Source organism: Netta rufina (genome assembly GCF_964035555.1).
Source record: "Netta rufina genome assembly, chromosome: 1".
Taxonomy (NCBI): domain Eukaryota; kingdom Metazoa; phylum Chordata; class Aves; order Anseriformes; family Anatidae; genus Netta; species Netta rufina.
The window spans coordinates 137199731-137226647 of record NC_140123.1 but is presented as its reverse complement, the minus strand read 5'-3'; the positions used below and the strand labels follow the sequence as shown (position 1 = coordinate 137226647).

The window sequence follows — 26917 nt, the reverse complement described above, 5'->3', positions numbered from 1 at the left end:
GAGAAATTCATGGTGAATAAACACAAGTCTGATTTTTTTTTGAACTTGGAAAATTTCAATTTGATAGTAATTGGTTATTTTTCCCTTCAAATTTTCCTTCCAGCATTCTGCAGAACTGCTGTCAGAGCAGGAGGAAATATATTGTTCCCATGGCTTGATTGTTGATATAAATATATATTTTAATTTCCTCAAAAGCCTATTTGTGAATAATATCTAAGTGTATGTCAGTGACTTTTCCCATAACAGGCGATATTTCCACACCCACTTTTACAGTCAGTGTAGATTTATATGTCTCTTTTATGTCTGTTTTGGCTGTATTTCTGCTACCACTCAGAGCAAAGTGAAGGGAATCAAGTTTAGAGCTGGAGCTGCCAAATAGTAGTACTTTTTTTTGTTGTTGTTGTTTTGTTTTGTTTTGTTTTGTTTTGTTTTCTATTTGAAGCTCTCTCATGTGGTTGACATTGGTGACAGAAGCCTATATTTCCTCACCAGAAGCTTTCCACCTCTCATGGGTAGAGGTCATCTTTGCTACTTTGCCATACTGCCATCATGCATACTGTAGTGTCAGGGCTGTGCATACCATGTGCCTGACCAGCCACACTTGGAGCATCCCATAACACCCACATCCCAGAGGCTCTGTTTAAGCACAGCACTGGGCACTTCCTTTCTGCCTCAGCTTTGCTGAATGGGAGCTGGCCTCTAGCTTGGTCATGTTCTTGTGCTCTAGACCTCAACCTGTGGGCTGACTTATACTCTTGACTTCAGGCTTCCTTCATTGCCTTCTGATTTGAACTCTCTTTTGGATATGGCTGCCATCTGTGAGGTTAGGTACAGGGTAGGGAGGCCCATTTCTGGACATTTTTGGAGCCCCTTGGCTTCTGGCTCACCTTCTCTGTGGGAGCAGCTGTCTCTTGCTTCGCTATAAACCCTCCTGAGAGACCAGCTTTGTGCTCTGATCTCCCTACAGTGCCAAACCTTTAATGACCATTGGGGTCCTCACAAATTCTTCTCCAGCCTGCTGGGACTCACTAGGGGTAGCCTAACTCTTCTGTCATTCTCAGGCCTTCTGGCTTCTGTGGCTTTTGACAGGTGGCCTGTCCTCTACCAAGCACGAAGTCACTCATGCCATGTCCCTTTCCAGTTTCCTGTCCCTGTTCCAGTTCTATACCCTGGAAAAGTCCACTGATAACCCATAGTGGTGATGTCTCTCTAAGGCAGGTTCCTCCTGATCCCAGACCTCTGAGAAACATGAGGATATTTCTCAGGAGAAGGGAGGTAGAAGAGAGGGTTGTTCTAACGGCCCTAAAGGGATAACTGACTTTAATGGCCCTAATAAGCATGAACTGTAGCATCTACCCTCCCTCCACCCAGGGGTTCTGAGCCTAGCTCTGTGCTCTCATTTCATGCCTGAATTGTGCTGGAGTTTAGGTGATTTTCACCTGAAACAAAGCTACTTTTGGTTGTAGAGTTCCCTGTTTCTGACCTGAATGTGTAGGGTTACTTTCTGGCTTGATCTTGGTTCTTCCTCATGTTGTGATGTTGTAGACCACTATATATATATAAATCACTATGATCTATGGAGATCTATGATCTCTTGGTTGGACCTGGCCACTGTTTTCATATCTTTCCCAGTTGGGTAACATGGAACTGTTATCCCACTTGGCTCTGTGATCACTGTCCCTTAAGAAACATCCAGCTGTACCCTGACAGGCTGTGAGCAGATCTAGCAATATACATTCCATGGATCAAATGCAATTTTAAGCCTCAGGGAACTGTAGTTGTGAGGGAAAAAAAAAAAAAGAAAAAGAAAAAAAAAAAAAAAAAAGGATTAATAGCATGGGACTCAGCTGTATTTAGTTCTTGGTTTACTGAAATGTTTTCTTTGGGAGTATGTTTCTCATCTTGGTATGAGGGTTCTGCTGTGGTAGTGTTAGTTCTGTCCCTTATCTTTCTTGCCAGTACAGTGAGTAGCTTACCCTGACACAGCTAGTGTTTCTGCCTGACTGCAAATTTTGGCAAATGTTTGTGCATCTGCAATGTGTGACTCAGTGATTTTTAAGGCTTACTTCTCAATGCTGTAAACTATCACAGAATTGTCTAGGTTGGAAGACACCTCCAAGATCACCGAGTCCAACCTCTGACCTAACACTAACCAGTCCTCCACTAAACCATATCACTAGGCTCTGCATTTAAACATCTTTTAAAGACCTCCAGGGATGGTGACTCAACTACTTTCCTGGGCAGCCCATTCCAATGTCCTTCTTGTAGTGAGGGGCCCAAAACTGAACACAGTACTTGAGGTGCTGAGTACACTTCGAGTAGCCGAGTACAGGAGGACAATCACTTCCCTAGCCCTGCTGGCCACACTGCTTCTTATACAAGCCAGGATGCTGTTGGCCTTCTTGGCCACCTGAGCACACTGCTGGCTCATATTCAGCTGACTATCAACTAATATGTATTAAAAATAAAAATTAAAAACAAAAATACTGCAAGCCCATGGTTTCAAGCCCATAGAGTTCATCCTTCCAATTCATGAGGATGTAAACAGACAGCTACTAACTGTGAGAACAGTCTTCCTGGATCAAGCCTGGTGTCACTTCTCCAGCAGTGGCCATTTGTGAATACCTGCTAAAGAATATAGAAACAGAATAAGCCTTCAGTGATGTTCAGTGTACTCCTATGTTTTCCTTACACACAAATCCAAACACCATTGATCCACTTGTATCTCATGATACTCATATTTCCTACTGTTTTTACTCCTCTTCCTTTTTTCCCTTTTTTAGTTCCCTTTGCTCTTGAGGAAAAACATGTATGGTATTGCAGTGAATAAGATGTATGTTTCTGGCCTAGGTAACGGTCACAACAATTGGTTATGGAGACAAAGTTCCCCAGACGTGGATTGGGAAAACAGTTGCTTCCTGTTTCTCGGTATTTGCTATATCTTTCTTTGCTCTACCAGCGGTAAGTAGAACTTGGATGTTTTTTTAAGTGTCTGACTTGGACTGCACAGATAAAACCAACACCTTTAATAATGGGCTGGGTGTTGCTTCAGAATGTTTATTTGCATGCACATCTATAAATATGTTTGTGTATTTGCGCACATGCAAAAATGAATAAAACTGCTGTCTTTCTACCATAGTCATTTTCTTTAGAGATAAGCATTTTAAGAAGGAGATATTTTCACTACTCTGGAGAAAGGGAGAGATTTATTTCAATCAGTATGTCAGTGGCACAGGTGAAACATCCTTTGTTTCTGCTATTTTATGATTACGTAGAAACTACCTGGGGTATTGAGAAGAGAAGCTGTGCTACAACAAAGAAATTTAGGAAATTGCATTTACTTTTCTACACAGTACTGTAAAGTATCATTGCTGGCCTTTCTGAATCTTCAGATAACTGATTGGGGAACACATAGACAAGAATATAAAAAAAAAGAATAAATCATAAAGTATATCTGACTTCTTTGTTACTTGTTTTGCCTGGAAAATCAAACTGAGTATTGGCTTTGTGTGGGGTGGTTGGGTGGTCTGCTTTTTTTTTTTTTTTTTTAGAAATTAAAAACAAGTACAAAGAACAGCTGTAGATCAGTCCTATGACATTGGCATTTGCTTCCCCCACCATTGTGTAGGGTTGTCTTTGAAATGTGACTGCCACTTTGTGAATGCCTCTGTGGCTAATGTTACCTATAGACTGCAATAAACACATGTTATTTATTGCAGTTATATGATGCCAACATCAACATGCTCAATTTAAATTTTGTTAGATAAATAGCTTTCTATTACTGTGGATGTTTGAAAACTTGTCTTTTTTAAAATGGCCATTTATTTAATGCATTAAGTGTTTGGCTTAGGTGCATAAAATTACATTGAAGTCTCACCAGTAATTTTATTTATATTTAGGGTATTCTAGGGTCCGGTTTTGCCCTGAAAGTACAGCAGAAGCAACGTCAGAAGCATTTCAACAGACAAATCCCAGCAGCAGCTTCTCTAATTCAGGTCAGACCCCTAGCAGTAAAATATATAGGAGAGTGATGGAGAGGCAGTAGGGCCTAGCAGTTCATGTACTATCTGAGAATCAGAGTTTCTGGGCTTTATTATAAATCTATAAGCTGTGTTTAACCACAGAGGTTCTTTGGTACACATCAGTCCCTAGAAAGAATTAGATAACTGCCTGTCCCACATCCATTCTTATGAGTGAACTCAGGAGGCTTCACTAAGCAGACATTCACAGGCATCATAACAGTATTTGGATGCAGCTAAAGTAAACTTAAGCTAGTAAAAATAATAAATTAAAATCCTTGTCATAATCTTTAATTGTTAACTTCCTTTTTTTATTCCTTTAGGTCCTATGTATTTGCCAAATTCAGAGGTGAAGAATGTGTATATGTATATATGTATACACACCTCAGTTTAGAAAAATGTCTCAGCATAGCTTTTCATATTATATAAAGAATGCACTAACATGGTGTGCAAATGCTAGAATGTGTCATGCTGCAGAAGAGGGGAAGCAGCAGTGTTATATACTTGTCAGGATTTACTGTTCTGGAGGACGGTTTTCCTTGCTGTGAGCAGTGGTTAGACCCCAGATCCTAGGAGAATACTACGGAGAGCATACTTAAAATTACTGTGTTGACTATATTTCCTGGTGCCTCACTGAATTTGTATTTAGGGGAAGAGTGAATTTTATTAGGCATGTTTTTTGGTATAGCACAGCAATTGCAGTCAGAAGCCTTTGAATCATATTTAAATTGATTGAAGCTATTGCTGTCAGTTTGGTTTGCAGCAAATTCTGACATGTACATCCAGCAAAACAGTTCCTGCTTATACACTGAGAATATTGTTTTGATATTTTATTATAGACACTGTGGCGGTGCTATGCGGCAGAGAAATCTTACAGTTCTACAGCAACATGGAAAATCTATGTTACATCACCTGCACAAAACCCCAAAAAACCACCAGCGCCATCTAGCCCTAGTCTGAGAAAACAGGTAACATAGACTCGACAGAGCTAGCTATTCTGTTCTTGGGTTTAATTTTGTTGGATAACTTGTCAAAATCCTTATGAAGAGTCCAAAGAATTTGGAGAGCTGAGAGAGATTTTCAATGGGACTTTTGTTTTCCTTTTGCCATAGCAGGATCAATTTAGTGTTCCTTACAATATTCCTGAAGGACTAATGCCTTCTACTTTTAGATTTGCCTTGCTGATGCGACAGATGCTTATTCTCCATTATTTTACTCCCTTTGAAGTCTATTCTACCTTCTCAAAGATTGTATAAGTCGTTGATACCATTCTCCATTTTGTATTCATTTTGCACAGTAGTTCATACAGGAAGAAAGAAGAAACTAGTTAAAGAAATTACATTCACACTCATTTGACTGAGAGTAGCTGCATTTGTCTTGCTCGTTCACATCCCTCCTTGGTGTTTTATCTTTGAGGGTACATGGAAGTTTGAGTTAATTCCTGAGCATTGGCTGCAGTAAATTGGAATATTTTTTGTCTGTGCAGGTGGGATTGCCTAAGCATAGGTATGTAGTTTCACTGGCAGGCTTGCCTAGACTTCAGTATGCATTCTGGAGAGAGGGCTGCAACAGGACTAGCTCAGACACATGGATTTTCTAAAGTGGTCGATGGTACCTGCTTTTAGGCAATGAGGTCCCACCAATGCTTGTCACTCAGTGGAGAATTGCAATATGATTACTCCACAGCATGTGCAGGTACCTTTATCAATATGATCTGTGTGCACGTGTATTTTTTGGCTTTAGAGCAGTGCAGTCTGCTCAGTGCTGAGAAGAGCTGTTGTGAGACTAGTTACTCCTTAACTTGACGTATAACAGCCAGGAGGAAAAGGGTAAAGCAGAAGTAAGGCTGAGTACTATGTGTTGCTGAACAACATGCAATACCTGTTGGGAGAATTGGAAAAAGTATTGTTTGTCCTTAGTATTTTCCCTCTTTTTCTCTATGAGTTCCCTTAACATATTATTAAACTTGAACTTCATTATAAATTGCTAACCCTAATTCATTAACTTTAATGGTTCTTTCTTTTCTCTTTTCTCTACTTGGCCCCTTATTTTAAAGACTTAAATGGATACTGATCTTGTGCATATGGTTGAATTTTGTTCCTTAAAGAATTTAGAGTTCCTTTTCCTGTTATAAAAGCCCATGCATGTGGATACATGGCAGTGCATCCACAATATAAAATAAACTCCCATTTCTACTATTTTTCTTGTCCTGTTTGATTAATTTCAAACATGCTTTTGTTTAAGTGCTTGTGGATCTGAACAGAAGAACTCATTCCAAAAGACAGCGTGGACTGTAATAAAATAGTGTTACATGGTTCTACCTCCTGCTGAAGTACCTAAGTCAGCCCAGCCAAAATCGAAACTTTCTTTAATTGAGATCACCCAGTGCCTTGCTCATATTTCAAAGCCTGCAATTAATTAGCCATCTGGTTAATTAGCAATGAAGAAAAGCTGCACCCAAGCTACTGTATACTCAAATGATTAATATTTTGTGTGCCTTGAGTTTCAGATATGGCTTGAGAAATTCTAACTGATAAAATTCTAATTGATAACTGATTTTCAGAATGTGCTAAGCATCTTCCCTTAAGAGTCACCCTTACCAAATTTAAAATAATAATCTAAAATGAGCCATTCTGAAAACATTAACCAAGAATGTAGCACTTTTACTGAATTACAATTGCACTGAAAGAAATAATCCTGCTGAGATGAATTTCTTGTACAAGGAGGTTCTTTTCTGGTTTTCATAGTGTGTTTTGATATCATCCTCTTTCTACTACCACAGGCTAGAAGATCCAAAAGAAAAGGGAAACCAGGATGTGGTAATGGTTCTGCACCTGTTATAAACCCAGGAGAGAATGCCTTATCTATTCCACAGATCACTTATGATCATATTGATGAACAAAAAGACAAAAAAGATGTGTCTTTCTACATCGATGAACCAGGAGGTAATTTACTTTTAAGCTACCATTTTTAAGAGAGAATGTTAACAGTAACTTAACCAACGAAGAGAAAATTTCTGTGAAAAATAACATAAAAGTAATCAGTAAAGAAAAATGTGTCAAAAATTACAGGGAGACATAAAGTAACAGAAATGCAAAAGTAAATTTTTAGATGTGTGGTGTGAACATAAAAAACAAAAACCTTTTTTGTTTCAAATTCTATATTTTGGAATTATTTCAGCTGGATGGAAAGCTTCCTATGTCACTATTAAACTTTACCTCACATAGAGCCTGAAGAAAGGAAAATAAAATAGGAAAAATAACTTTACTTTTTTACAGCACCTTCTTAAACACTGTGCAAATAAATTGTGATAGGCATAAAATATTTATCCATCCCTTTGTTAACCAGGAGGTTTTGGTAAGTGTTTTGTTTATTACTTCACTAAAATATTGTGGTGCTACGAGTGGTTGTATTTCAATATGGAAAGTGGTTGAATTTTATTGCTGAGCTAAGATATTGTTGTGTTTGTAAAAAATCTTTTCCACCATGAACTTCACTTAAAGAAGGTGGGTAATAAAATAACATTGTTTACAATGAAGTGAGGACTTTTTTTTGGAAAGTTAGTTTTTCAGTCATTGTGCTGACTTCCTTTGTCTGAAGTGATGGGAAGAGAATCATGCAAGTTCTGGATTTGCTAAAGTCTTTAGCTTAAAGAGAAACTGCTTCCTCATAGTTCAAGGAATTATGTTCTGTACATAGAAGCATGCAAAACCTGGCCAAGTTAACTGAGGTATCCAAAGATGCTGGTCCTAGTCAAAGGCAGTAGCACTGAAGTATGGTCTCATTTGCTGCTTTCACTTAAGTTTTCATCTGTCCTTGCTAAACCCAAGTGTCAAGTCTGTATGAAATAGCTCTTATGTGGCATTGAGGCTGACACAGTTTCAGCCTGGAGAGAGGATGTCTGTAGTCTTGACATGAGCTCTTTAATTAAATACATATCCATGTATATTAAATATTTTTACTCCCAGAGTGAATGTGTAATGTCTTCTGTATTGAACGAAATCAAATGCAGTAGTTTTACTGGGCTGTTCTGACTTCAGATTTGCCAGAGAGTATTGTTAACCTACTATATTCAAGTGAGAGCACTTAGCTGCCTGCTATTCCACATCTGACTGAGACCTGTGGTATACTGAAACACATCTGCAAGGGGTAGGAGCATTTTGCTCCTACCATTTCAGAAAGACCTTCAAGACTCTACTTTATGCAATTTATAGCCATGAACCTGTTGTTCTGGGAGGAAGAGTTTTTCTTCTCCTGGTGTAGATTTTCATTCTTGTTCTGGTTTATATTTTGATTTTCCTTCTGTCACATTTTGTTGAGGTCAAGAATGCTTTTCAGCAATGACAGTATTTTTGACAGTGTTGTTGCTTGGCAATTCCTGTGTTTTTGTAGGTTTCTGGGAAAGGGGTGAATGGTGTGGTTTATGAAGTTGCTGGATTAAAAGTTTTACTTTTTACAGAATACAACAATTCTCAACACCCTTGTTTATTAGAAATGTGCAGCTTCCCTTGCTGATCATATCAGTGCAGATTTAGCTGAGTGTATCTTGGTATTGTGGCATCACAGTCAGTGATGGACAGAAACAAACAAACAAACAAAAAAGTCTTGTGCAATGGTGTAACTTCTAACTTTAATAAAGAATTGAGGACTAGGTTGCCTGTAATCATGCCTCAGCCAGTGCTTGTATCTTCACTTCAGCTGTATAGCTGTATTCCTTCAATGTTAGTCTGAACAAAGCTCTGTCCCTCAGAAGAAAGATTGAAAGGACTGGCCTGTATAATTTTCATTTATTTATTTATTTATTTATTTATTTATTTATTTTGCATTACAGCTGGGTAGCAGAGCAAAATGAAAGCATTTTCATCCTTTTTCTGAAAAAGCTTTCTTGTTCATTTCCAATTCTTATTATAGTTAGTCTAATTTATTCTCATTCTGAGACTCAACCATGCATATTATTCCATTACCAAATCTTTTTTTTTTTTTTTTTTTCCTTTGCTAGTGTCAGGGGTAAGTCACACTTCATTTGATTTTCTGATTTATTCCTTCTGGTGCAAAGCTTCCAGGATTCCAGGCTAACTTGATTGCTCAATTGACTGAACATTCTTGACACCTCTCAAAAATTTAAACCTGATTTCTCTCAGCAAAGATCTCTTTGCCAGAATTAATAGGCTTCTATTCTTGGGAAGCAGAAGTATTAGGTTGCAAGCCTGTAAGTGAGGGTGTTTTTTTTCCTCCCTTTAAGTCTCTCTTAGAAAAGGCAAAAAAATATAAAAATAAAAAAATAAAATTGAAAAGAAGCATGCCAGCTTCTATTTCACTGTTGCTATAGTGGAATATTTTATTCATTGGTTGTTGCGGCTGGATGTTTTACAGATGATGGCAGACTTTGAGGTTGAATTAGATCACTTTTATAGGCCTGACTTAGGAGGAGCAGAGCTGTTGCTTTGAAACAGCTCTTCTTGTCTGCTGCTTCAGTCAGATGTGAGAGACTGTAGGGAAACCTGAAACAAATGCCTGGCAACTGCAGTCAAAGGAATAACAGTCTCACTAAGAAAATGCCTTATTCTGGGCAGAAAATAGACTGAAACTGAGTTAAAATTTCCTTGATGGAGAAATTTACCTTGATTCAGGAAGTACATAATGTGAATGTACCTCTTTTTCATGAAAACTGAGGTTTTTCTTTGGATATCCTGTTCGTGTATCCACATCCACCCAGCTTCATCTTCGCTTGATCAAAAATTGTTTGGGGGCATATCTTTCAAGGCTAGATAAAGATGTTTTCTGCTTTATCTCTAAATTGAAAGTTTGAGAAAGGGGAGCCTTATAATGCCTATAGATAAGATCAACATTAATTTAACACTTGAAATATTTGTATGTGTAAAATTTTTATTTTTTTTTTTTGTAATTGTATGTGTAATAAAAAAAAAAAAAAGGATAGTGCATAATGCAGGAATTAGATCTTTATGTGCCATAACTGGCTGGATCTTGCAAGAAACATTTGATAAATCAAAAGACAAACACCACTTAACTTAGTTATGCACATTGGGATTTGTGGTGTGACTAGTGTAGTGTGCTCTATATCACTAAGAACTTGACCATCCTTGCAGGAATGGAAAGGCTAAGTCCTTCCACAGTAATAGTTTCCTTGAAGTCAAATTTCTTGAAAAGATAAAGATATTTAGAAAGAAATTCTGTGAAATTAAAAGGAACAGCCAAAACAGACATGGATTTGCTGAAAAAACAATTCTCAGAAATAACTGTGATGCTGAAGTTACACTAGTGCAGTGTATTGTTTCCACGCATTTCTATTGTCTCCAGTTGAGAACTCCTTTGTACCAGGGTGCACAGTTTAACTTTTTTTCTGCAATGATTTGAAGCTCCTCAGTGACTTCACCTCACCTGAGATTACAGCCATAATTTTTTTTCTATAGTCTAGGAATTGAACTTTACCTCTACTTCTGTCAACCAGAATGTACTATGTACAGCACATAGTTCCTTGCAGCAGGAACTATGGCATCTTTAACGTGCCTGTAAGATTTAAACAAGGCACTTAAGTATCAAGATGTTAGTTACTTATTATATCAAAAGTGAGTGATAGGTCATAAAGACAAATCCAAATAGAAGAATGACAAATAACACTTGAATGCAACTCACATTTTCTTATGTGCCTTTGAGTTTCATAGTCAAATAACAGCTATACACGGTAATGTATGCTTCTCAAAATGAACTGAATAGCTGTTTCATAACACTGTATTAGGAAAAAAATTATAAAAATGTGAAAACTTTTGGACCTTACAGGTCAGCCTCTTGGGACTTCTCCAGCAGATGGAATATATTATTCTGTGTCAGTTACTGTAGATTGTATACACAACTTGTTATTGTAAAATTTGTCAAAGTCACAAAACTCTCACAGTGATAAATCTCTGCTGGGATAAAAACAAAATTCCCTATTTATCACTATGCTTTTCTGTTTGCTTTTGGGGATTTCTTGCATGCTGACATATTTTCATCTTCCTATTCAAACCAAAACTGTAAAAGAGTAACTTCTGAACAGGAGAGGGAGATATTTAATTTTCAGTGCTCCTCAGAATACCTTTGCAAACATTTTTATATAAGTGCATAATAGTGTTAATGCTGATTAATTCTTTCTATAATACTAGTTTGGATGCTGACATTTCAGAATTCACCTATCTAGCACTAGGTTGGTTGTTCCTGGAAATTGGTTGCATTTCCATTGGGAAAAGGGATGTTTTCCCTCAGTGGTGTAGATAGATTACAATCTGCAGTACATATAAAGAAGCAAACATTTTAAATTAAGTGGATTCATAGATTCCAGTGCTGACAAGTTGAGTGAAAGGTGATAAAAAACATATGGCTGAAATTAACAGAATAAAGCAAACACCAAAGCATTTGACAGTCTGCCTAACTGTCAGTAAGTCAGGGAAAAAAAAAAAAAAAAAAAAAAAAAAAGATAAAGATGTGCTCCAAATTAGCAAGGGAAAGTATCCAGATACTTTGCTTCTGAAAAACATCGTGCTCTTAAGAAGGTGAGTAGCAGATGCTGGTGGCTTTACAGTCAGAACCTATATTCAGTATAGGGCTGTTTAATATCAAAATTTGTCAGTTCAGGACCCATAGTTACCAATGGTACTTGACTGTGAGTAAAAATTGTGGAAACATAACCAAATGCTTCTACTGGAGTTTTAAGTCCCTGCTGTTTCAGCCCTGGCTGCCCCAAGCAAGTACTTTCAGTGCATTCTCTGGTTTACCTTGCATGACCGAAGTAGGATAGTAGATCTAGGAGCAGGAGCTGGTGTAAGGGGAGATGAAGAGGAAGGGATCAGCTGCCTCTGCCAAACACATTTTTACTTCTGATTAAATCTGGCAGCTTTTGAGGTTTAATTTTTTCCCCCTCTGCATTTATTCAACTCTGTTCTGCCTGATTTAGGACCAGGACCAGAGTACAGATCACCAATCACTCTGAATTGGACTGAGCAGATACTTTGTTGTTGATGGGAGTCCTTAGTGAGAAAAGGCATTTGCAGTTCCCTAAATATTTTCTGCTTTGTAATATTAGTAAAACTGATTTTTAGACTTTTTTTTTTTTTTTTCCTCCAGAAATGATGTTTGCTTTGTCAAAGACATTTCATTTAGAGGAAAACAAATTTAGTTGAAAATGTTCCAACTAATTTTAGTTGTGAAATAAAACTGAATAACACTATGAAGAAAGGCTGAGAGAGCTGGCTGTTCAGCCTGAGCCAGAGAAGGCTCTGGGGTGACCTTATTGCAGCTACTAAAGGGGGCTTATGAAAAAGGTGGAGAGTCAGCTTTGGGAAGAAGACAGAAACGTGGAACAGACATACCAGGCTTCGAGAATGGAAGGTCAGTATTAATAGATAAAGTGTTGTAGGAAGCAAGACTAAGAAAAGTGTAGTGCTTTTATAAGCAAATCTTATAAAACTGAGAATTCAGTGCTAGTATATGTGAAGTCTTGATCTAACAATTTATTAATCCAGATCCAAGTTACAAAAAAGTGCATTATTATTATTATTTTTTGCTTTTTTTTCATATTCCAAAAGCTGCATTACTAGTAATAATGCAATTAAAACTGTAATATAGAATTCTTAGTTTTTACCTATTTTCCTCATGTCCATGCTCATCCTTCCTCTGCTGCTCTGGGTCCTAAGAATTTCATTTGTTGGGGCAGGAGAAGCCTAAGTGTTAAAATAAGTTGGTGCAATTTGGAGTTCTTCACAACAGTATATAAATTCTGTATAATAGCATATATAACATATATAGTTATGTTATAGATATAGGTATATAAAATATCATATTCTGGAGGAATACTATATTTGTAGTGATGATTTCTTCTCTCTCAGGACCCACTTGACATCATATATAAATTTTTGCTAACAATTTTACACTTTTCTTCATTGGTTTGTAGCTCCATGTTTCATCTGGATTTACGATATTATCGTCCCATTTATGAATGCGAGATACTATTTATTTGTTCTCTGTTACCTTTAAAAAACAGTTTTGCCCAGCTCCTTGTCTGTATTTTAATTTAACTGACCACTAGTGAACTACTTATAGCTGTGGAGTCCCCCGTGACATGACCGTGCCCTTTCTCTTATCTTAGGCCTGTACTCCTATATACTGCATCCTGTATCTCCACTTCTTGAGGTCTCTGATAATCTGTCCAGCCTGTATTTCTCTATGATATGCCATTATGTTCACTGTAAATATCTTATTCTACTAGAATTACTGCTTGTTACAGCTGTAGATATGAAATTATGGTTGTAGTACACAAATATAAACAAAAGCAAAACAAGTTAGATATAGACACCTGGTCAATTAAAGAAATAGCTTTCATAGCCAAACCACTTAAAGGGAAATCAAAAAAAAGTCTGAAGAGAGGAGAACTGATACACTTCAGGGATGAAGTTTCACAAATTTGGTACAAAGCCTAGGTCTTCTTATTAGCAATGGAAATACAGGGCAAAACGGGAGAATCTGGGAGATGTAGAAACTTCTTAGTGAATTTAAAAGAATATGCCAAACTGTCACTTTTCCAAAATGTAGGAAAGATGGAACAATCTGGGTAAATTGTGAATAATGTAAAATTGAGATAAAAACCTATGGAGAAAGGAAAATTCTCACCGTTTTTAAACATAAAGGGTAGAGAAATAGATGTCAGGAAATAGTTTATTGTGTTTTATTTTTCACTGAAAGTCAACACATTCACTGGAGGTAATGCTACAAATTGTGCTACTTAATACTATTTAGCTAATTATTCAGCAATTCAAGTCAGAAGATAAAGGATTAGGAAAGATGCACTGAAGTCATGTGGCTTTTAGTTATATGGTCTTGCAAAGTACATAGCTGTGTAGTTCAGGTGAGGTCGGAAACAACCTGAGAGCCATGAACAGGATTCATAGGAAGCTTGTGAGATTGCAGAGGTCTACAAATGAAAATACAATGTGTGAAACAGGGAAGGAGGACTCACAGAATTATGGGCCAGTTGGTTAAAGCCCATGAGAATTCTGGAGTGGTCAAGCTGTTAAAATACATAGTCACACTTACGTTAGTAGTGACACAGAACAATTGTAGTAGTATAGACTGCGAGGATTTCCATTGCAGACTGCATGGAAATGCAGACCTTTTGAACCATCTGTGAGCCTTTCCAGTGAACATGAGAAAGAGGTGCTTCATCTTGTAAGTTGGTTTAAGGATAGCCTTTTGAACTTTATCCATTTTTCTTGTGTGTACTAATTTTGTTATCTTAGAAAACAACAAAACAACCAAAACAAAGAGCAAAACATCTTCAAGGATTGTGGGGTTTTGCCTTAAAGTTTATTTGCCATAAAAGATAGAGAGGCAGTTAAAGAGACTGTCATCATCCTCCATCTCATTTTACCAAAAATCTAGTACGTAATAGCTGCCTGGTTAGACTGCAAGGGAAAACACTGTTTTGGTGTTGAGGCAGTAAGTATGCAAAAGGCTTGTCTGGAGTTGAGGAAGGAGTACTGCATGAGTCAGTGTTCCTGGATTCTGTTCCTAGCCCTGTTACTGATTTGCTATGTGACCTTGGGCAAACAATTAACTCACTGTGCTTCAGTTGCGTCATCTGTTAAATGAATATAAGTCTTGTCTGTCTGAGATACCATGAGTCTAAATTTTTTATGAAGTGTTTTTATACTGACACAGAATTACAGAAGTAACGAATGCTATTAGTCAATACAGTATTAAACATAGGCCTATTTGTTTATTTATTATTAGCATAAACAAGGAGGAGTAGTAATCAGGAATGTCAGCTTTTGTAAAAAGAGAAGCTGATTCTTGCAGGAAATGCAGTAAATGCTCTGTGGGGGAAAAATAAGCTGTTACTTTAATCTAGAATGTGAGGCTACTTTTTAGCAATGAAAAACTGTTCTTTCAGATAGGAATGACAAAATGATATTGTGAGAGATCAGGACACCACGTTATTTTTTAAATTATTATTTTTTAAAAACTGGTTCTACTTAAATGGAGGAGTAGGTGCCAGTAAATATAATTCTCATCTTGATAGTTGGACTTAATAAGGCTTGAAAAGATTATATTTTGCATTGTGCATCTAGAAAAGCTGAAAGGATTCCAGAATTAGAAGTAAAATAAACTTTGGTTCTATGTAGTTTATGTATTTGTTTATATATCATACTTGTATATATACATATGCAACCTTGACCATTACTTAAAAACCGAGAGAAGAAAATTTGTTCAGGATTATTTTTTTTGGTTCTGTTACTTCTTTAGATACCCAGATGTTGGCTGCTTTCTTAACGATTTGCTTGATATGTCCCTTCATGTAGCAGTCTCATATCAGATGTTTGAAAAATAACTTTAATATACAGGGATGCATAGTGTTCTTTGCAGATTTTCCCTATCAGAAATCAATATGTTTCTTTGCTTTTACTTCTGTGCTTTGGAAATACTATTAAGTGCTTTTATAGACAAGGGAACGGCAACTTGTGTCATCTACCTGGACTTGTGCGACACCGTCCCCCATGATATCCTTGTCTCTAAATTGGAGAGATGTGGATTTAATAGATGGACCACTCGATGGGTAAGTAATTGTCTGGCTGGTCACACTCAGAGAGCTGAGGTCAATGTCTCAATGTCTGAATGGAGATCAGAAATAAGTAGGGTTCCTCAGGGGTCAGCGTTGGGACCGGTGCTAACATCTTTGTCTGCAACATGGACAGTGGGATGGAATGCACCCTCCACAAGTCTGCTGATGACACCAAGCTGTGTGGTGTAGTTGGCATGCTAAAGGGGTGGTATGCCATGCAGAGATAGGGACCTGGACAGGCTTGTGAGGTGGGCCTGTGCAACAGGCTGAGAAAATTGGGGTTGTTCAGCTTGGAGAAGAGAAGGCTCTGGGGAGATCATATAGCAGCCTTACAGTACCTATAGAGGGGCTATAGAAAAGCAGGGAGGCCTAGGACAAAGATTTTAAGATTTTTTTTTTATTTTTTTTTTTAAACAAAAGAAAAAGTTTAGATCAGATATTAAGAACAAATTCTTTACTATGAGGGTGGTGAGGCACTGGCACAGGTTGCCCAGAGAAACTGTGGATGCCCCATCCCTGGAAGTGTTGAAGGCCAAATTGGAATGGGCTTTGAGCAACCTGGTATGGTGGGAGGTGTCCCTGCCCATGGCAGGGAGTTGGAACTGGCTGGTCTTTAAGGTCCCTTCTAACCAAAACCATTCAGTGATTCTGTAATTCATATCTACAGGGATAAATGTTGATAGAAAATCTGACCCGTCAACTTGCCCAAAGATATGCGTAAGGGATTTTTATACCTTTCTGTCAGTTTAATCCTCCCAGGTATAAAAGCATTGTAAGTCTGAATATAAATGGAAGGACAGAAGTCTAAGAAATCAAGCTTTGTTTCAACCTGTAAGCATATTGCACTGCAGTCATCTTTGTTTTGGGATGTAAGGATTCAAGAACAAAAAGGGAGGTGGCCAGACAGTAGGCAATCCCCAGATTATAGTAGTCTTGCTTGTTACTAAATTGTAAGTCTTCACAATTGAATAATTTTGAATGTACACCTCCTGCATTCATTGCTGTTTGTGTTTGTTTCCACTGTTCTTGTGTCATGTGTGATAACCTGAAACCACTGCACTTTGCTGTCCTGTTTGAATTGATGGGTCACTGGAATGATGCCATTATTGCACTGAGCCATGATCTGGTTGGTGGCACTTCAACATTTTTCTGGTTTATTTCTACTTACTTCAGTAGAAAGTAGTTTCTGAGTTGAGTGGCTGTGTCTTAGGGGAGTACATAACTTGGGCATTCCAAAGAGATATGTTTTTTTTGTTTTGTTTAATTGTTAAGCTTCTTCCTGTTAAATGTGATCTGCATAAACTCTGACATACTGGAAATTAAAAAAATATAATAGTAGTTTCTCTGAAGATTGTCCACATTCTCTGTCAGTCATGAAATCCTAGGAATATATGTACTGCACCATGGATCTGCCTGTTAAATATAGAACTCTTAAGAAGCATTTTTCATGAGTAATGAAAAAAAGGCAGCTGCTTGTCATTTACTTAACCTTGCTTGGGCTAAATTTAATCAGTGGAAAACATCTGGAACTGATTGTCCCTCCATTTGGAGTGTCCAGTAATCTGCTGCGTACATACAATCAGAGCATCTTTAGAATTGGCATACTTGGCTAAACAATCTTTTGCAATATTGTTATCTTTGGAAAGAAAAGAGGAAGCAGAAATTTCCTAATGAGTAAACATTTGCAATATTCTCTATAGGTTGTGTTGTCCTTGATTTTTGTGTAGCTGTTGTATGAAATCCATTGATCAGAGTTAATAAATTTCTAAGTGGGTAAGACTGCTTATTATATATATTGATTAAATTTGGGCCAAATTCTGAACCCTTTAGTATTATCTGAATACAACTGATGAAACAATCTGACCCTGTTAGTTTTTTTGATACAATATGACATGCAAGCAAACTGAGATCATAAAAAGCTCTGCCTATGACCTATGAGTGGATTTAGTTAAAATATTTAAAAGCTTTCTTGCAGAGTTAGGTGCTGGACTTCTGTAGTAAATGATTGATACCTGCTTTCCAGATGGTTTTTCTGTTAAATCAAACTAAAATCACTGAATTGGATAGTAATACTGCAGAAAATGCTAACTGCTATTAAAAAGCTATGAGGGGTAGATATACAGAAAAACAAATGGTGCATTTAAGTGATGTTTTCTGTGGATGATACATTACCTTCCTTACACGGGAAGCTGAGAAAAATGGAACATATGATTACTTTTATTTAAATCCTGTTCACTTGCAGGGAAACACTTGTATTTAAATATGTATAAAGAAGCTTTTTGGAATACAGAAGTAAGTAAATTTCTGTTTGTGAGAAAAGCTCTTTCTCTGTAGTCTTCTGCAGAGAAATTTGCACCAGCTGAATGGCAGAGAGTTCTGTGAATATCTCTGGAGTATAGACCCAAGATGGGGGAAACAAGGGCGGGCAATTCCTCTTTGCTTTGCCACATCTGTTAGTGAGTTATCTTGCTTTTCCTTCCATGCTAACATTGATAAGACTCCTACATGACACCAACCTGTCTTGTATCTCACAGAATTGCCTAGGTTGGAAGAGACTGCCAAGATCACCTAATCCAACCTCTGACCTAACACTAACCAGTCCTCCACTAAACCATATCACTAAGCTCTACATCTAAACGTCTTTTAAAGACCTCCAGGGATGGTGACTCCACCATTTTCCTGGGCAGCCTGTTCCAATGTCTAACAACCCTTTCAGTAAAGAAGTTCCTCCTAAGATCCAACCTAAAACACCCCTGGTGCAACTTTAGCCCATTCCCCCTCATCCTGTCACCAGGCACATGGGAGAATAGACCAACCCCCACCTCGCTACAGCCTCCTTTAAAGTATCTGTAGAGAGTGATAATGTTACCCCTGAGCTTCCTCTTCTCCAGGATGAACAACCCCAGCTACCTCAGCCGCTCCTCATAAGACTTGTTCTTCAGACCCATCACCAGCTTCGTCACCCTTCTCTGGACTCGCTTGAGCACCTCCATGTCCTTCCTGTAGTGAGTGGCCCAAAACTGAACACAGTACTCGAGGTGCGGCCTCACCAGAGCCGAGTACAGGGGTACAATCATCTCCCTAGCTCTGCTGGCCACACCGCTTCTGATACAAACTAGGATGCTGTTGGCCTTATTGGCCACCTGAGCACACTGCTGGCTCATATTCAGCCAGCTATCAACCAATACACCCAGGTCCTTCTCTGCCAGGCAGCTTTCCAACCACTCATCTCCCAGCCTGTAGCTCTGCTTGGGGTTATTGTGCCCCAGGTGCAGTACCCGACACTTGGCCTTGTTGAACTTCATACAGTTCGCCTCAGCCCATCGGTCCAGCCTATCCAGATCCTCCTGCAGTGCCTTCCTACCCTCGAGCAGATTGACACACGCACCTAACTTGGTGTCATCTGCGAATTTACTGAGGGTGCACTCAATGTCCTCATCCAGATCACCGATAAAGATATTAAAGAGGACTGGCCCCAGTACTGAGCCCTGGGGAATGCCACTAGTGACTGGCCTCCAGCTGGATTTGACTCCATTCACCACGACTCTTTGGGCCCAGCTATCCAGCCAGTTTTTAACCCAACGAAGTTTACACTAGTTCAAGCCACGAGCAGCCAGTTTCTTGAGGAGAATGTTGTGGGAAACGGTGTCAGAGGCCTTACTGAAATCAAGGTAGACCACATCCATAGCCTTTCCCTCATCCACCCAGCGTGTCGCTTTGTCACAGAAGGAGATTGGGTTCCTCAAGCAGGACCTGCCTTTCATAAACCCACGCTGACTGGGCCTGATCACCTGGTTGCCCTGCAAGTGCCATGTGATGACACTCAAGATAATCTGCTCCATGAGCTTCCCTGGCTCTGAGGTCAAACTGACAGGCCTGTAGTTCCCCAGGTCTACCCTCCAGCACTTCTTGTAGATGGGCGTCATGTTTGCTAGCCGCCAGTTGACTGGGACCTCCCCTGATAGCCAGGACTGCCGATAAATGATGGAAAGCAGCTTGGCCAGCTCCTACTCCAGTTCTCTCAGTACCCTCAGGTGGATCCCATCTGGCCCCATCAACTTGTGCACATCCAAGTGCTGTAGCAGGTCACCAACCATTTCCTGGTGGATTATGAGGGCCCCAATCTGCTCCCCATCCCCTTCTACCAGCTCAGGATGCTGGGTATCCAGAGCACAACTGCTCTTGCTGCTAAAGACTGAGGTGAAGAAGGCATCAAGCACCTCAACATTTTCCCAGTAGGGGCGGGTGTTGCCTGCGAGGTCAAGCAGGGACCTGTCTCCATTCCTCCTCAACTCCTAGGTCCCCTCCCTCTGCCCAACAGCCACAGGGCAAGGGGTCCACCCCCATTTGGGGTGTCTCACCCCGGTACCTCTCCTTCAAGCCCTGCAGGGAGTCACTCCACCAGTCTATCTCCTGCTCGCTCTCGCTGATATCCCTCAACCTCTCCACTTCCTCCTTGAGCCCTGCTACCAGGCAGACCAGGCTATCCACCCGTTCACACCTCACACACACAGTGTCCCTCAGAAGGCAGCAACAGGCTCAGGCACTCCCTGCATCCAGAGACCTGAACTGCCACATTGCTGAGCGGGCAGTCAGTCTGGGTGGTTACAGACTTTCTAGAGAGAGCTCTCTTTCTACTGTAGACCATTACGCCCTAGCTAGTGGTAGACAGCCGTCAGAGTTGTTCTTATGGGCGGGGGGATCGCTCTGCCCTCCCTGCTCGCCCTGCCTGCAGTAACTACCACGCCCCGCCCTGTTTGCCCGTCCAGGTCGCCGCGCTCCCCAGGGGCGGCTTTTGAACGGCCGGGGAGGGGGCGCTGCCGGCTCCGCCTACGCCTCGTCAGCCTCTCTTACGCGGGCTGCCTGGAGTGGCCTCGGTGCCGGGAAAAAAGCCCTGCCTGTCCCGATCCCCTGCTCCGCTGAAGAACGTGCCTGCCCCGGAGCCGATTGCCTCGGCAAATGAAACAATAGAGATGTGATCAGTGCTACCCAATACAGCAGCAAAGTACCAAGCTTGGAAATGCAAAACCATGGGTATCAGTGATGGCTTTTTGAATTGTAGTCTTTGTAATCAGCATTAATTATCTTCCAGCAGTGGCAATCCATCATCAAAGAGAAAACATTTCTGGGTTTCATCCATTTCAGTCTTCCTATGGTCTGCACTGTGTGGTATCACCAGCAGGAGAATTGTATGGAGTTGGCATGAACTTAAAAAAAATAATAATTAAAAAATAATAACTTTCCATTTCTGAATAATGCGAATTATGGGAATTATTACATCTATAATACAATTCTGATAACTAATTCCAGGAATTCTGGCTTGCATATAACGTGGTCCTGAATCTGACTCATGGGTACATAAACTGCGACCCTGTTCTGACCTTTTGGATCTATTTGTGTTCCTTTAAGTATTATATTATGCTGACTCCTCAGAACTTGACTCCAGTTTCCACAAAAAAAAAAAAAAAATCTAAGCTGCATAATGCCAGTATTTGTTGCCAGTGGCTTTTTTTCATTCTTTTTAATGGGGTGAATCAGACCATGGCAATGGGATACTCTAGACCTGGTTGTATTAACTCAACTAAGATCCATTTCAGGTCAGGTTGACCTGAATCTATCCTAGAATAGTTTGTGCTGAGTGAACCATCATGAAGCAAGTGTGTCAGCAGCCCTACATAGAAGTCTACAAGTTTCTGTTGCTGTTTATATGAAGGTCTGAGTGGTTGATGTTCCTATAACCTTGTTTGAGAGAGGGAGCAAGCACTATATTTTGGTGTACACAGGGGCCCAGCAGATTTACCGAGATTAATTTAGACAGCCCTATACTTCAGAAAGTGTATGCAAAAGTACATGCAAACTTGTCTTAGCATAATAAAACGTCAGTCAGTGTTAAAAAGGACTCTTCCCTTGCTGGAGAAAAATGGTATCTCTGCATGTTCTAAGGTTGCACCGTTTCTAGTAAGGTAAAATTGCATTCATAAAACAGTAAGCCTATTCATATGTTATATGAAAGATCTCTATCAGCTAAACTTAATATCAACTTTGGTAAAGTAATGATGGTTTTTACAAGGGGATCATTCTGGCTGGTAAAGATTCTCTATTTCTCTTAGTTATCTTCTACTTAAGTCTTCTTAAAGGAATAATGATTTTCTTTGCTAAATAAATAAACAAATCCATTAGTAGATGTCAAACTCAGACATGGGTTGGCTGGAGTGAAAACAGCCAGAGGGGGAAAATACTTGAACCTCTCAGACAGCAGGCTAATTTAGGTTGGTGTCTAAAAAATCTGTGTGTCAGTAATGCTTTCTGAAAAAGAAGAATTTGGGCAAGTTTGTTGTTTGATTTTAAAGCATTTAATTTATAATCTCCTTAGTAGTAAGGAGACCTCTAATGCTCTCCTTTTTTGCTTCCTTCAGTCTCCATATCATCCACTGAATAGACCATCATGTCTTACTATTTTATAAGAAGCAGTCACACAACTCTATAGTCTTCTGTCTCCTCCCCCTCATTTAGTCTGTGCTGCAGCCAGGTCGTGTTACTCTTGCCCACATGAGAGAACGAAAAAATTGTCTGAGGGATTTTCCAGTGTTTATCTTACTGTCTTTTCCAGCCATCTGAATAAACTATTCTGCAGGGAGATGGGACTTCTTAGCTTTGTGCATCCTCCTCCATGGATGCAGATGTGTACCATCTCAATTGCTGAAATATGGCTTTTTTCATGAGACTCTTTCCAAGGGAATCAGGTTTTTAGCCATGAAAAAAGAATGAATTGTCACAGAAAGGCTGTCTTTGATTTCAATTATCTCATTTAAGCAGTTGCCTTTGCATCTGAACAACTACTCCAGGGTAAATAAAATTGCTGAATTTTGTCTCCATGCTGCCAGCTCTCATTTAACCTTAGACTGCAAGTGACTATATGTGTTGTTCTTGACTGATGCCAATTTCTAAGAACCAGGAAAGGGTTAAGATTTTTGTGAATACCTTGCAATATTAGATGAGAGTGGTGGACAGATCTGGGTATAAAAGAAGCAGGTGCTTCAGAAACAGGTGCATCAGGAGGTGCTTCTAGCAAACCTAATACTAGAATTTTGCAAAGCAAGAAACAGTCAGCACTGTGAACAAAGTAGCCAAATATTTTCTTTATGACTTCAACCTAATTTAAAGGTTGGATGTGGTGCTAAAGGACATGGATAGTGGGTGACATTGGTGGTAGGGGGATGGTTGGACCAGATGATCTTGGAGGTCTTTTCCAACCTTAATGATTCTATGTTAAATCTATTCTTCAAATGGAAGAAGGATCATATCAAAAACTGGATATGAAAACCCTAAAGGACTTCTAGTTTAAAACACTATTCATAAGGGATAAGTTTTGCTGAGGTTTGGGGTGGGGGTTTCTTAACAGAAAAGCATAGGTAGTGCATAGTATGAGTAAGTAATAGTACAAGAAGCACCAATGAATAAGAAGGCAGAGATGAGGAACGAGATGTTAACTTCTCTCTACTGGTCTGAAAGCAAAATTCTAAAAGCTTTCTGGGAGCCTTCATGATGCCAAGACTGCAAATGGCAGTGAAAATCTTAGGTCTTAATGCGCTACAGTCATAATCCAAGAGTCTTCACTTCATCTTCCTGAAAGAAAGGATTTGCGTCTTGGCCTATACCTTCACTGTTGTTCCCAGACTCTGCAATACCTTTTTCAGAGGATTTATTGGGATAAAATTCCTTTTACTTATAACATCCTTTTCTAGGATTTTGACATATGGATTCACTAGTATGGCATTTTTCCCTGTAGCAACATCAACAGTGTTTGAGGCTAGTGCACCAATTTCCCAATCACTAGGCAAGTATGATTTCAGATCTATAGTAAGATTAGTGTGGACAGATTCATTTTAACATATCCTCAACTCTATGTGAACAAGTTTACTGAGGAAAACACAGCAAATATTCTTGTATAACACCTCAGGCTTGGAAAGGCCCTGTGGTGGTTTTACTCAGGTGGGCAGCCGAGCTCCACCACAACCGCTCTCTCACTCCCCCTCTCCTCAAACAGGAAGGGGGAGAAAATACAACACAGAGAACTCGAGGTTTGAGATAAGAAAGGTTTAATTAAAGGGAAAGGGAATGGGGAGAAAAAGAAACAAAAGAAACAATAAGTCCATGCAGAAGCACAGAGAGAGAAAAAAAAGTTATTCTCTACTTCCCATCAATGAGCGATGTTCGGCCACATCCTGGGAAGCAGGGCCTCAAAACGCGTAGTGGTTGTTCAGGAGGAACAGCCCCCTCCCCCACGAGAGGCCCCCTTTTTATTGCTGAGTGTGACATCAGGTGTTATGGAATATCCCTTTGGTTGGTTTAGGTCAGCTGCCCTGGCGATGTCCCCTCCCCATCACTTGCCCACCCTCAGCCTGCTGGCTCTTGGGGGCTTGGAAGGAGTCCTGATGCTGTGCCAGCACTATGCAGCAATAGACACAATAGACACAACACTTGAGTGATATCAGTGCTGTTCCAGCTATGAGTGCAGAGCACAGCAGTGTGTGGGCTGCTGCAGGGAAAAGGTGACTCCAGCTCAGACAGACCCAACACAGGCTCACAGCTGTAGACCACCGGATGTTTCTGTAAAGCTAACACTATATACTTGGCTTGTCTTTGCGCATCCGCTCTTCAGTTCTGTTGGAGACAAGGTGTGGTGGTTTTGCTCAGCTGGGCTCAACCACAACAGCCCTTTTGCTCCTCCTCGTCAGAGGGAAAAGGGGAGAAAATACAATGAAAAGCGCTCAAGGGCTGAGATAAGGACAGGGAGATCACTCAGTAATTACCATCACAGGCAAAACAGGGTCAGCATAGGAAGATTAATGTAATTGATTACATATTTCTAACAAGCTAATGCAGTGAGAAAATAAAAACAAACTAAAACTACCTCCCCACCCATCTACCCTCTTCTATGTCCTTCCTCCAAGCAGCTAGCTCTTCAAGAACTGCTCCAGTATGGGTTTGTACTATGAGGTCCATCCCTTAGGAGCAAACTGCTCCAACATGGGTCCCCATGGGCAGCATCCTGAAAGATCATCTGCACCTGCATGGGCTCCTCTCCACAGCCTACAGCTCTGGAAAAGTCTGCTTTTGTGGGGGCTCTCCATGGACCATAGCCTCCTCTAGGTCACATTCACCTGCTCCACCAGGGGCTCCTCCACAGGCTGCAGCATAGAGATCTGCTCTGTGTGGGACCCATGGGCTGCAGGGGGACAGCCTGCTCCACCAGGGGCCTCTCCACAGGCCACAGGGGAACTTCTTCTCCGGTGCCTGGAGCACCTCCTGCCCTCCTTCTGCACTGACCTTGGTATCTGCAAGGCTGTTGCTCACTTCTTGCTCTCCCAGCTGTTGTTGTACAGTGTTTTTTTCACTTTCTTAAATCTACTCCCGGAGAGGTGCAACCAACATAGCTTATTGGCTCAACTCTGGCTAGCAGTGCATCCCTTTTGGAGCCGGCTGAATCTGGCTCTGATCTGACAAGGGGCAGCTTCTGGGCTCTTCTCACAGATGCCACCCCTGCTACCATATCATGCAGATGCAGAAACCCTGCTACCATATCCTTGCCATGTAAACTTAATACATTAATATGCAAGGTACTGCGTAATACAGTTTTTCCTCATCTGTGTTTTGATGTTAGGAAAAGCAGCTGTTTTGTAAATTGTAGCAGTTATCCAAAAGTGCAAACCATTCCAAGATGGCATGTGTATCTTTGCATTTGAATGACCATTAGGTCCTTCAACCCCTACGCTTATCTTTTTTTTTAATGTTATTTATTTCTTTATTTAACATAAGGATATATGCAAGTAGTCTAGTTTGCCTAGATTTAACAGATGGAGCAAAATGGGCTACATCTCAAGTCACTGATGAATGAACACTCAAATTCTTATAAATATTCTTATTGTAGCCTGTATTTCTAGTGTTTGACCAAGGCAAAGGTTGAGGCAATATTATCTGTTCTATTCCAAGACAGTAGAACTATTATTTTTTTTGGAACAAAATAGAACAATATTTTGTCTTCAAAAGCCTCTCTATGGTGAGGAATTAGCAACCATGCTCAGGTTACATATCCAAGTCAGTTGTGCTGTATCCACTGGACGTAAGCAAACTATAATGCTTATATCGAAGAAAGATCCTTCTGAATGCTTAGGCAACAGCAAAAGTTTGTGAAATCTACTGTGTAGAAAGACAAGCCAAAGTGGTTTGGGAAGAACCCATTAAGGTAGTGAAACTGTCAAGTATTTGATCTTCTTTCAGGATGAAAGTTAGTTTTCAAAGATATTATGTAAAATAGAACATTTCTAATGAAAACATTTTCCAGATATTATTTTATAAACTTCAGTCTTTTGCAGTCTTTTCGTATTTTACCTAAAAAAAAATATTCGCTAGTTTATTAAAAAATAAATAAAATTAACAATTCAAGTCACTCCTTAAAGTCATCTTTCATCTGGATTTCTATTTGGTACTGGTAGAATCTGCATCTGGTTCTTAATGTACTGACACCCTAAAGTCCTACAGTGTCAGCATAGGCATCTATATCTCAGTTCTCTGTTTTTCAGGGCTTCATTGCATACTTTTTCAAGGGGGACATTCTTTTCTCCATTAGGAGAGTGGGTCAGTCAAACTGGAAAGTGCGAGGTGTATTTCATAGAGTGAGGTTTTTCATTCTTTTGCCTGCAAGTCCTCTGCAGGAGAGGAAGGTGACTGCAATAGATCTGTGTGTCTCATTACATCTTTCAGTGCAGTTCTCATTGTCATTGTGATTTTCAGGCAAAAATGATGGCCTGTTGCCAGAGGAGACCCTAAGCCTTAAGAGCTACAGGATGCAAATTGAAAAGTTTCCACAATGTCGTCAGTACAGAAAGACTTTATGCCTCTGACTGGGAGCATGTGTCAACTGTAGAGTTGTATACCTTAGATATAATTATTCCCGTGTTGATTTTTGGTTGCTATTAAAAAAGTGTAGAATACTATGCTAACTTACTATGCTGGGTCCTCTTAAAGCTAATCATTTGAGTCTCAAAAATAAATTTAAGTAGAACTTAGAACATTCTAAATAACTCCTAATAGCAATTCCTCATAAGCAATGTGGAAAAAGTGGGAATAAAGTATGTATTAATAGTGAATGTGCATACTGAGCTGAAATACATGAATACATGGCATGAATTTAGTATTAAAGTAAATGTTTTAGGTTGGTTTACAACGTTTTTATAAAGATAATATATCATGAGAGTTTTGTTTGTGCTTATAAGCTGTTACCATACAA

General features: G+C 39.6%; 1 protein-coding gene across 1 annotated transcript in view; it reads left to right on the top strand.

Moving 5' to 3' along the window:
- Positions 1-26917, top strand: part of LOC311215703 (potassium voltage-gated channel subfamily KQT member 1-like) — a gene marked incomplete at both ends in the record, with an annotated part of 528691 nt that overhangs the window by 72929 nt on the left and 428845 nt on the right. The window contains 4 exons of the mRNA XM_084297010.1: positions 2851-2961; positions 3900-3995; positions 4859-4987; positions 6802-6964. Coding sequence (XP_084153136.1) covers positions 2851-2961; positions 3900-3995; positions 4859-4987; positions 6802-6964 — 499 coding nt within the window. The remainder of the gene's footprint in view (positions 1-2850; positions 2962-3899; positions 3996-4858; positions 4988-6801; positions 6965-26917) is intronic.